Below are 11,195 nucleotides of genomic sequence, written 5' to 3' on the forward strand. Positions count from 1 at the left end.
CTAGGCATTGTAATCCTTATTACTATTTACTTGTCTTTATACTGATCAGAGTTGGAGAACTTACCGTGCGGACTTTACTGAGGTTGACCGGTGAAATACCATCAGAAAGAGGCGTGGATATTTGGCCATATAGATCGGAGCGGGAACAATTTTTAAAGTCATATTTTATCAGGTATCCACTCAGATGCAAAATACTATCAGAAACGGATATGTTTGGTCTTCGGCATCAACAAGTTGTCCCTGGCCTCCGCCCTCCTTTGTCATGCATTAAAGTACAGCTGGTCTGCAAGGGGTAGCAGATCTTAGACTTACCTGAGACCTTCTGTGCTGATGAGGTTCTCCTTGCAGAAGAAAAAGGCACGTCCGACATGTCTTCAACGTTACTGTAGCATAACCCCGAGTCCGACAGTCTTAGCCTAGTCTCGTCCATAACTTAACTCGCTTTCTTCTTTCGACCTCGCTTGCGTTTTGGCTACGGCAGCCATGATATGCAACTCTCTTGAAAATAAGCGCATGTGCACTGAACTACATTAGAAAAATTAACATAATCTGTTGACGTTGCGTCATGATCCTGGCCAATCCTTAACCGAACATAACAGTAAGCGCAGGACGCAAAAATGCCATTTTGATAAATATCTCAAGCATTTCCGAATACAAAAATTGTATCGACATTTTCATCCATTTAAAGATCATATGGCAGGGACTCAAATTTTGAAATTAAACAAAAATCTCTTTCAAAATACCTTACACGTGTGTCTCCCCTTTAACTCTTGAAAAACCAACAATCGTTTTGATACTAACATGCTTGAACACAAATAAACAAAGCATATGCGAAAAGATAAAAAATTAGTCTCATTACCTTTATTATGCATTCTATAATCTGTAACTACGTCTTGCAGTTTGGAGGCACGAAATGGAATGAAAGGAAGCAGTCGAATACTTTAAGGTAGAACGCGCCTCTGGGACAGATATCGAACTCTAAAATTTCTAAAATTCTTTTCTGATCTACCACTTGTGGGGGTTCACGATTTGAAAGCTCTTGGAGAAAGAAAAACTTTCACCGTCTCAGTTGTTCGAAAATCCCAAATTATTTTTCCCCTATAGAGGTTACACAGCAATGGCAGAAATTTTGAATTTCAAATTTTGCAAAATGTTGGATAATTTGCTTCGCTAGTTCCAAACTTTCACGGTGATCCCCGATTTCATTGTTGATTTGGTAAGAGAATTGTTGAAAATTTCATCCAGGGAAGTTTGAGCAAAAGTTGAAGTCTTTCACTTTCGAGGCGTATACTACCTTAATACGGATCTTCATATCAACGAACAACCTCCCCGTTTCTGTGTAGAGTCCCGTAGTAAACAACTTCATGCGATTCCTCACATTGACCGTGCTCAGAATCAGATGGGCGTGTCAATGTATCTTATATTTGTAACATGCAGACCAGAACGCGTTGAAAAATATTGTGGACGCGAATCATAATCCGTAGCCAAGTATAATGCCAATATGAAATTTCAAAATAAAATTCAGGACGAAAATGGAATTTTTGCTTAACTTACAGAAGCTCACCTAAAACTGCATGTCTTGCTTGCTTGATATCAAAATAAACCTCTCGTATTCATGTTCAATCCCAGTATTCTTGGCGTGTGTCCTCGTTCATATGCATGGCAGTTTCTCTATTTTTCTATTTTATGGCGTAATGGTAAAGATGTATTGTATCAATGACTTGGTTGAGAATACTAGCAGTACTCACTGGTTAATGGCACCGATACAGTTTATTTTATTAATAGCGAGTTAAAATATAATACTTCGCACTAAGCACTCAACAAATAATTCTGAAAAAAATACTATCTAACAAAACAAACATATTTTGAAGGATCACATTACAGATTGAGTATCTCTTTGTATATTGTTCAGAAAACCATACCAATACTGTTTTAAACCAAATATACGAGTACACACTAATACAAACGCGTTTTATATCATATACGTACTACTTATTCTACATTACTAACATTATCTAGTGGAAGCAAACATTAAATCAAACATGAACTATTATAATGTTAGGAACAGAAACGAAAAAGAGATGAAACCTATGGATTACGCTTTACACAGCCATGTATTAGTCACGCCGTGAACTCGATCTGAGAAAGATGAATTTGATATATTGTCGACGAATAGAATTCAAAAAAAAATAAGTATTTTCACCAGTGTTTGCGCAAATTAATCTTCATTCTAACAGCTAACTTATTATTTTAACGGTAACTTAGGTCGAAAACTCCTTCAAAAATGTTAACTTTTTTGTTTTGTTTTTAGTTTTTTTGGGGTTTTTTTGGTTTTGTTTTTTTTTGTGTTTTTTGGTTTTGTTTTTTGGGGGGTTTTGTGGGTTTTTTTTAATTTTGTTTGGAAATTAATGCTTTTACATGAGTTATTATAATGTTTAAAAACAGAAACGAAAAAGAGATGAAACCACACAGCCTTGTATTAGTCACGCCGTGAACCCGATCTGAGAAAGATGAGTTTGATATATTGTCGACGAATAGAAATTCAAAAAAACATACGAAGTATTTTCACCAGTGTTTACGCAAATTTATCATCATTCTAACAGCTAACTTATTATTTTAACGGTAACTTAGGTCGAAAACTCCTAAAAATTGTTAACTTTTTTGTTTTGTTTTTAGTTTTTTTGGGGTTTTTTTGGTTTTGTTTTTTTTTGTGGGTTTTGTGGGGTTTTTTAATTTTGTTTGGAAATTAATGCTTTTACATGTTCAAAACAAAATACAGACACAACAAAAAGAATAAAAGGAAGACAATACGGATAATAGAAATAAAAGTATAGGTGCTCTGAGAAACAAAAATCACACTTCTTCGATTATTGATCATTTCGCATTATGAATTTCTATCTTGCCATTACACTTTACAATAATTATATTTCACCACAATACGACTTTTTTCAAAATAGGTCGAAATGTTTCGGATATAAGTAAACACTTCTGGTTTATTCACTTTCAGAAATATTGTTTCCCAATGATCAAAAGATGGTTTACGATGCTTGAAATCCAAGGAACCTTGAATTTTATGTTGTAGAGTTGGAAGTTATTTACTTCCTATAAGTTCTTTATACCAGTTGTAAAAAGTATCCTGAATTCCATAGCATGAGTTTGAAAAAATAAAACAAAGGTTCCTTGATTAAATTTCCTTTGCCCAAAAACTACGAATAAGATGGGTGACATTAAGAGTTTTCATTTTAAACATTTCGTCATTTGTGTAGATAATTTTTAAGGATTGCATTGAAAAGTTCCAGCTCTAGTATCAACTATACACTTAAAAGAAAGGGACTATAACTTTGAAAGTTCACCAAAAGAAATATTGAAATCTCTAAAGATAAAAGCAGGACTACCATATATCACATGAACTGTTCGGATTACCAACCGGTACGGAAGGTGGAGCTATTCTTAGGTCAGATGAGAGCGCATCCCAAATACAAATTTACTAAAATGATAAATGAAATTAATGGGACATATTTCTCTATTTCTATCAGGTCATGTACACTGAATCTTCTCCCCACCACAAAATCAGTTACGTAGCAAATCCCTTTTCAAAGATATCTCGAAAGTAAACATATTTTCCATTAACAATAATATTTCTGTTATTCATAAAGATACAATTCATAAGTGAATTCTGAATATTGATACTCTTAAGATCACTTAAAGAGTTGATCAATTCACAGTAGGAATCACCCAAGTGGCACGGAAGCAAGTTATTATTAAAGATGCACACTTGTTGGAGCAGTTTAATAAAAAGCTGCTTCCTTCGGTGTTTAATAGAAATGTCAAAAACAAGTTTAATCCATGATAAACGAAATCACTTAAGAAAGCAAACACATTCGGAGCACGCAGGCTACCTGTGATACTTGATATCTGACATCATTACTTTCTTTGTATTTTTATCTTACCCTTCTGTATAAACGAAAATAATTCCTATTAACTCCATGCAATATCTCCTTCGCATTTCCCCTAGAATGGTTAGATCACATTGCCGCCAGAAGTCAGGGGTCAATTCTAAGTTTCCAAAGGTTTAACATAGTTAAGCAGAGTAGCCCCTAGAAAATCTAAACTCCAACAGACAATTTAATTGAATGTTAGCAATTTGCTTCCAAATAATTGGTGTTTCCCTTTGTTCAATTTCCCAGGCCAGATTGCCTCTGTTTCATTTCCAAATTCGAATGAAGACCAGGCGCATTACAAAAAAGCTCCAAAGGTTCAAACGAATGAATGACAGAGTCATCATCGCTTTCTGTTGATAAGCTTCTACCAAAAGAAATGTAATTTTACTCTACAAATCCTTCTTTTAAGCCTCGAAATCAAACGATTCAACCTAATAAAATCTTTACAAGTCTTGTGTATCAACGATTACTCGAAGAAAGGCGGTGTCATCCTTTACGTAGGCATGTTGGCTGCTTTCCAACATACTCAGAGGCATAAAAAGCGGACATCCTGACGCAATGTTCATATCTCCGGTCGGCCGTTTGAACGATGAAGAGTTGGGATCTGGTCTGAAGGCATCGATCATATGTTCCTGATTGTTCTGGTCGATCCACATAAATGTCACCTTTTGGCGGAATGGCCACTTCAAGATGGCGTCAAACTCGCCCTTCATAACTACGAAGAATAACGACACGTGGTTACCCTTGCCCATACCATCGCCGTTTAGGTAAATTCTGGCGCACATTTTATATCCAAATCGACTTGTGAAGAAATACGGAGAGTACAGCGACAAGGTTCTCCCAGATATAGCATCTCGTCTTTTGCGACCAAAGTCTGTGATCTTCCATGTGAGAATCCCGTCATAGCTTGCCATCTCAAGAGACTGTATTCTGAGATCTTGCTCAGCCATGGTGACATCTTGCAACGCTATGATTGTATCCTGAGCCTTAAGCTTTTTTTCGACTGTGTTAAGTCTCTCTCGTAAATTCTTATCCTCGTCTACTATCGCATGAATCATATCTGAATACTTTTCAACCTCTTGGCTCAACACGGCAATGATGTCGGCATAGGTTGCAACCTTGCCTTCCACTTTGTTGCTGTTCATTCCAAAGTCCTTCCTTGACTTAGTCAGTTTTTCTAACACAACAGTAAAATCTTTCAAACTGCTTTCTGATACTTTCGATGTTGCCAAGCGAGGTTGCTCTTGTAGGTAATCTTCCATGTGCTTTAATGCCTGCCGTAAGCTAACCACTACTTCTTGATGTTTCTGAACATTATCCACAAGTACAGCTATTTGCTGAAAGATCATGCGAAGATGTTCTTCCATGGAGGTTGCATTGTGAATGTCTTCTTCCTCTAGTTCGACCTGAGAATAATCGACAGTGACATGCGCTTTAGCCTCTCTCACCTCAACTGGGCTGCTATATAAGTGCTGAAAAGTCCTTTCCTGTCACTCTATTTAAGTGTCTGCCGATTTTCAGTCAACATGAAGCATTAATACCATTGTTAACAATAGAAGTTTGCTTGCACTTAAAAAGCAGCATGAAAAACACATAGAATGTCGCGAATATCCGTAAAAATATTATAAGTAATTTTGACTACGCGTAGAGGTTTCATTTACCGTTTTGAACATCTGTATAACACGCACGTGGCGTTTAATCATTACAGAGGTTAAGTTCAGTATTTGCGCTACATCAGTACGCGTGACGTATTTGTAACAGCAACAGCAAATAACACTTTTACAAGTGGTCATAATAACGTGTAATATTTTTGGAGTTAATTGATGTTTTCTGTGAATTTTGGCGAACAAGCAAAAGAAGTGCCATCGTAAATTAGCTGACATCTTTTCTATCAAAATATTTTGTACAGTTTGCACCAGTACAAGAAGTACTTGCTATAATTTTCTGACATGAACGGAGTGTAGCAGTACCAGTTCACTTTTATCTGACACTGAACTTCAGAAAAATTTCTTTGAACTCTATCATATGTGTATCAAGAAGATCGACAGATTTAATTCAAGGATAGTAATGAGATTTGATAATAGTGTTCAGGTAATGAAATTAATTTTATATAAATTTTGCAAATTTTGCACTTTTACAAGAAAAAAGCAGGACAATATAAATCAGGAACGTAGAACTAAACCTAAAATGTACACGTTCGCATAGATACACGTACGGCACTACACTAAGTCAGATGTATTACGTGGAATTACGTGTAACTAAACCTTTCTATCATCAAGTGACAAAGACATCAGGAGCAGTAATTAAATCTCTCTCCCGCCTCGCATTCTGTCATTGCATAGGCTGTATGAAACACGTCCTAGTCGCTCTCTATTATGACGGTGGATGTTAGAGAAAATGCTGTAAAACTGTGCATAATAATAGCTACCTATCAACAGCACGCCTTCGTCATAAACGCAAGATGTGTACAAGTTAATACGAAAAAACAACATGAACGAAGTATTCACTCGACTCGAAGAGCATCGCTCTCCGGGAAGAATGGGGGCGTCGGGCGATACGATGCGTTGATGTCCTAATCCACACTTTACAGTATTTTGCAATTACCGCATATTATGAATACGATCTGCATGAAATATATCTAAAATATCACTTACCATCATGTTACATCCAATGACACGGAATTGGCAAGGTTTCATTTTTCTTGGGCAATTTCCATAACTTATATCAACATGATTTTGAATCTGTAGAGACATTTTTTTCAATAAATATTCGCTTGATATGCGCCTCGAAAGTGACAAACTTAATAAAAAACAACTTTTGTTCAAACTTTTTTCTCAGTGAAACTTTCAACTATTTTCTTACGTTATATAGAATAAATATCAAAGGTCACCGTGGAAGGTTTGGCACTAAGCACATAAACTACTTTGTGATATTTGAACTTCAAAATTGTCGGAATCCATGTGTTGACTCTATGGGGGAAATGTTAACTCTATGGGAAAAACAAAATTTTCGATTTTCGATAAACGAAGACGGTGAACATTTTTCTTGCCCCAAGAGGAAGATCAGAAAGGAGTGATAACGAATTTAGAGTTTGAATATGTGTCCCCGAGACGCACTGTACCCTAAACAAAATTGGGTTACTTTAAAAATGATTAGCACTTTATTGAAAATAGCTTTTAACCAAAAGTAACAAAAGGGCCTGATCTACGGTCTAGATGATTTAACTATGATTGCGGACTGATCGTTCAGTCGAATAATTTTTATGCTTCGAAGGCAAGTAATTACTCATAGTAAACCCGTTCTTTTTCCTTGCTGAGGGAGGTGAAATTAGGATACAGGAAACGCCAGCATGTTAGCCTAAGCCTACCTTGTTGACCTTAGTTTAAAAGATGTTTACATTTCGTTGGAACTTTCTAATTGGGTATCTAATGTTTACTGAAAAACAACACCTATTGCCTACATGAGCTTTACAGATTTCTTGAGGTAATCTATTACAACCTTGTTATTATACAATATTACTAGCAAGGACTGTACAATATATTTATCGTTCGCGATCAAAAAGATCACACAAAATTAGTGCTAGTGTTGTCAAAAACAAAGGAGCGTGGTTTTTTTTTAAGTTTCAAATCATGAACATGTTTTCAGAGATACAATATCGCTTCGTTTATCTTAATTTTTGGTGTATTTCACAGTACGTATTTAATCATTCCGACATCCTTTCAAAGCAAATTACCGTATCATTAGAAAAAAGATGGACAAAGGTTAGGGTAATTTGAAACATACCTCTCTGCGAATGACTTTCTGTCCACAAAATTCACATTCCACTTCGATCTCAGGGCATTGAGTATGATGGTCCTGCAACAAAGGTAAAGAACTTGATGAAGTGTACAGATTGTTTTCAAATGCCCTTTCTGTCACAAATTGATTTATCCATTATCAGACTATTATTTTTATGATTCAATGTAACCATATCCTCAAGTTAGGGGACTACCCAAGGATAACGCGCGCGCTTCTTCAGCCTAATCAATTGGTTTGCATGTAGAAATACAACAACACATCTTTGCAACATTAATTTTCTTTAAAATTTCAGAAAAGACTTGGATTAAGAACTCATTTTGAAAATTGTTTTCAAAAAATGGTGTCACCGTGCCAAGAGTATTACTCTCTGTGCAGAAGGAACTGCAAAAAATGCTGATTCAGCAGTTTTTGCTGTAAACATAGCATACAGAACTTTTTCCCTATAAACATAGCATACTGAAACTTCATCAGCTTGTCAGCAACACTCACTTTCTTCATAAAATCTAACAATCAGTTGTAAAGGAGTTTTTTCGACGGAACTCTACACCCAGAAAATAGCAAGACTTTAGTTTGAATCAGCTCCGCACATGTTAAAGGGCTGACGTTTATCTTCTTGAAAGCAGTTATACCCGTGGCCACTTTACTATTGATTATGCAGTCAGAAACTCTGATTGTACAAAGGCAAAACCAGCTTTATCTGGGGTTGTAAATGAGAGTTTACCATTGGCACCCTGTATTCAAGATTGAGATACCATGTAACATTACCATGCAATGTTCCGTGTACAAACCTTGTTTATTTCGATTTCCCCAGACACACTGTCTGCATGGGATACACAAGTTTGCGTGATGCTATAGCAGTGACCTAATAAAAGTATGTTGCCTCAATAAAGTAATTATTGTGTAGAGGCTTTCATGGATGGAAGTGGTATCTTGTGTCAAAAGAAGCCAATCGTTAACCCTCATTTACGACCCTTGGCATGGTCTGTTTGTCTTCATACAAGCAGAATTTCTGACTGGATCAAGCAGGCTTAATCACAACAGTAAAGTGGCCTCGGGAATATTATATACTACATAAAATTAAAGAATATAGTACATTCTATAAGCTGTATCTCAAAAAGCAAGATAGAACAGTAGTCATTATCAATTTCATGTGCAATGTACCATACACAAAGATCAGAAAATGACTATTTTCGCTTACACTTTTAGCCGTGTATTTTGCTGAAATTAACGAGAATGACGAAAAGGTAAGCCTGTCTACAGTTAAAAAAAGCACGGGACGGGGGTTCTTAGGGACACATTTTAATCAAAAGTAGGACGGCGACCCCCTTCTTTCTGTTTATTTGAAATAAATCAAAGCACAACATATTCAAAAATTAGAAAACAAATATTCCCTGACAAGTTTTACGCATGCCCTTTTGCTGAAATCAATTAAAATGACAAACAATGTCCGTTCTAGTTGAAAAAGCATGAGGTAGAGCAACTTTGGAACCTGTAGAAAGTACGACGGGAATCCACTTTTTCTGTTCATTTTTGTTGACATAATTGATAAGGGAACAAAATTTACAAAAATCAAGAAAAAGAAAATATTTCCTGACAATTTTTGACATGGTCGTCTCTGAAACCAAACGATGACAAAAACAGGCCCGTTTGTAATGGGAAAATGCCTGGATAGGGTACTTTGGGACTCCATACTCAAAATGTTGGATGGGAACCCTTCTTTCCGTTATTTTCGTTTAAAAAATTAATTCGAGCAAAACATAAAAAAATCAGAAAATGACAATATTCTCTGAGACACGTTTTGGGCATGCTGTTTGTTGAAAATAATCGATATAAACAACTGTGATAATACTCAAGAAATCATTGGTATCTTTCTGGAATTACATCGCGCTCTGCTCTAATAATTTCCAATATTAGGATGTTATAAATGTGGTTTACTAATAAAAGGCAACATTACGTCTAATTTTGAGAATCTGTTACACAATTTCACCTGTTTAAAATGGAGGGAGCACACAGTACTACTTCCATGGTTTGACAAATCTGTGAAAGCATTTTTCACTGTCAAATGTATTCCCTATCCTCATCCAATTTCTGTATCAGAGAGTCGGAAAACTTTAGCCACGATGGCACCCTTTGAAAACTGGTCTTAACTCGACATCAGTTGCCAATCGTTACATAAAACTTGGATTAGATATATGTGTCTTCAGGTTAATTACTTTTAAGTTATTATATGCATCTCAGCAGACTTAAGGCCTGTCTACGAAAACTTAAAAGCGTACAATCATTTCCTCCTTCCTATGTGGACAACGTGAGATACGGTTGGAAGTAACAAAAAATTATCTTACTCCATAACTTTCGAATTTTCCGGACCATTTGCAGCCGTCATTGATGCACTTGGTATTGAGTAGTTTCATTTCTCTCTTTATAGCATTATCTCTAAATATCTGAAAGAAAAACAGACATTTATCAACAACGGCGACCGGCTTTAAAACGCACTGAACAATGAGAATTCGAACAAGATCATTTGAAACACACAATGTAGATGTAACCGTCCATAGGTCCCAAGCTTGCAAAGTTGGATACCCTTGATAATTGAATTTGCATCAGAAAGAACTACATTTTCGTATTAAAGTGACGCGGTGTTAATAACAATCGTCATTTTGATAAAGTTGGGCATTGCCCTATGATCTATGAGAAATGAATAAAATCTTCGATGCGAGATAAATACGATTAATCATTGTTTCTTTTGATCAGAAAACAACAGGACATGTAACTTTACCTTTTTCGCAGTAATTATGTTATCTACATCTGGTTCCGTTTCGGGGTCACAAAGTTGACAAATGAAGCTTTCCGTTTCTCTGATAACGACAATAAATTATTGAAATTATATGTTCTATCAACCAAGAGTACTATCCATTTTTACGAAAGTCGCAATTACGAATGTCTATGCCATGTCCTTTAAGAGATTTATCTAAATTAGTGAAAATGGAACAAAGTTGTTAACCTACACTGATAAAATGAAGCTCTAATTCAACTTAATGCATTGTAACTATGTTTTATCTCATTAATGTTACTATTTGTGTAGTAGGTGGACAATCTGCGAGTGTTGAGAGCCTCGTATTACGTCATTACAGACTTCTGTTTCCCTAACACAGAAGCAGACTTTCTAGTGTAGGAAGGATACACTACACTGTGTAGGAGAAGCCACTCGTCTTATGTTATGTCTTTCTCTATGAGAATGAGCTACAGGGGTGATAACAGTAATATAATCTATCGATTCGAAAACTCGCACCGCAACTGCGGAGTCGTTTTAAAAATTCGATGGCACCAAACTGAATGTTATGTCTTCAACCAAAAGTAATGTTATCAATCTAACAACAACTAGGAATTTTTCGCATAGTAAAAACTGCGTTGAACTTCTGCATAACGTCTTGGTGAAATTCCGGTAATATTTTCAGA

General features: G+C 35.9%; 1 protein-coding gene across 1 annotated transcript; it reads right to left on the minus strand.

Annotated features, from left to right (window-relative positions):
• Positions 1–3,530: 3,530 nt before the first annotated feature.
• LOC139143897 (TNF receptor-associated factor 2-like) lies at positions 3,531–7,851 on the minus strand. The gene is made up of 3 exons (XM_070714491.1): positions 7,725–7,851; positions 6,596–6,682; positions 3,531–5,347 (listed from the first exon to the last, which is right to left on the minus strand). The coding sequence occupies exons 2-3, from the start codon at positions 6,635–6,637 to the stop codon at positions 4,385–4,387; spliced, it is 1,005 nt and encodes a 334-aa protein (XP_070570592.1). The 5' UTR covers positions 6,638–6,682; positions 7,725–7,851; the 3' UTR covers positions 3,531–4,384.
• Between the last annotated feature and the right edge of the window lie 3,344 nt (positions 7,852–11,195).

Source organism: Ptychodera flava, chromosome 11, assembly GCF_041260155.1.
Source record: "Ptychodera flava strain L36383 chromosome 11, AS_Pfla_20210202, whole genome shotgun sequence".
NCBI lineage: Eukaryota > Metazoa > Hemichordata > Enteropneusta > Ptychoderidae > Ptychodera > Ptychodera flava.

Coding starts and splice junctions, on each gene's coding strand:
- LOC139143897 (XM_070714491.1), bottom strand. CDS start 6,637: ATGAAACCTTGCCAATTCCGTGTCATTGGATGTAACATGATG. Junction 5,348..6,595: donor TCATTGGATGTAACATGATG/GTAAGTGATATT, acceptor GATTATTCTCAG/GTCGAACTAGAGGAAGAAGA.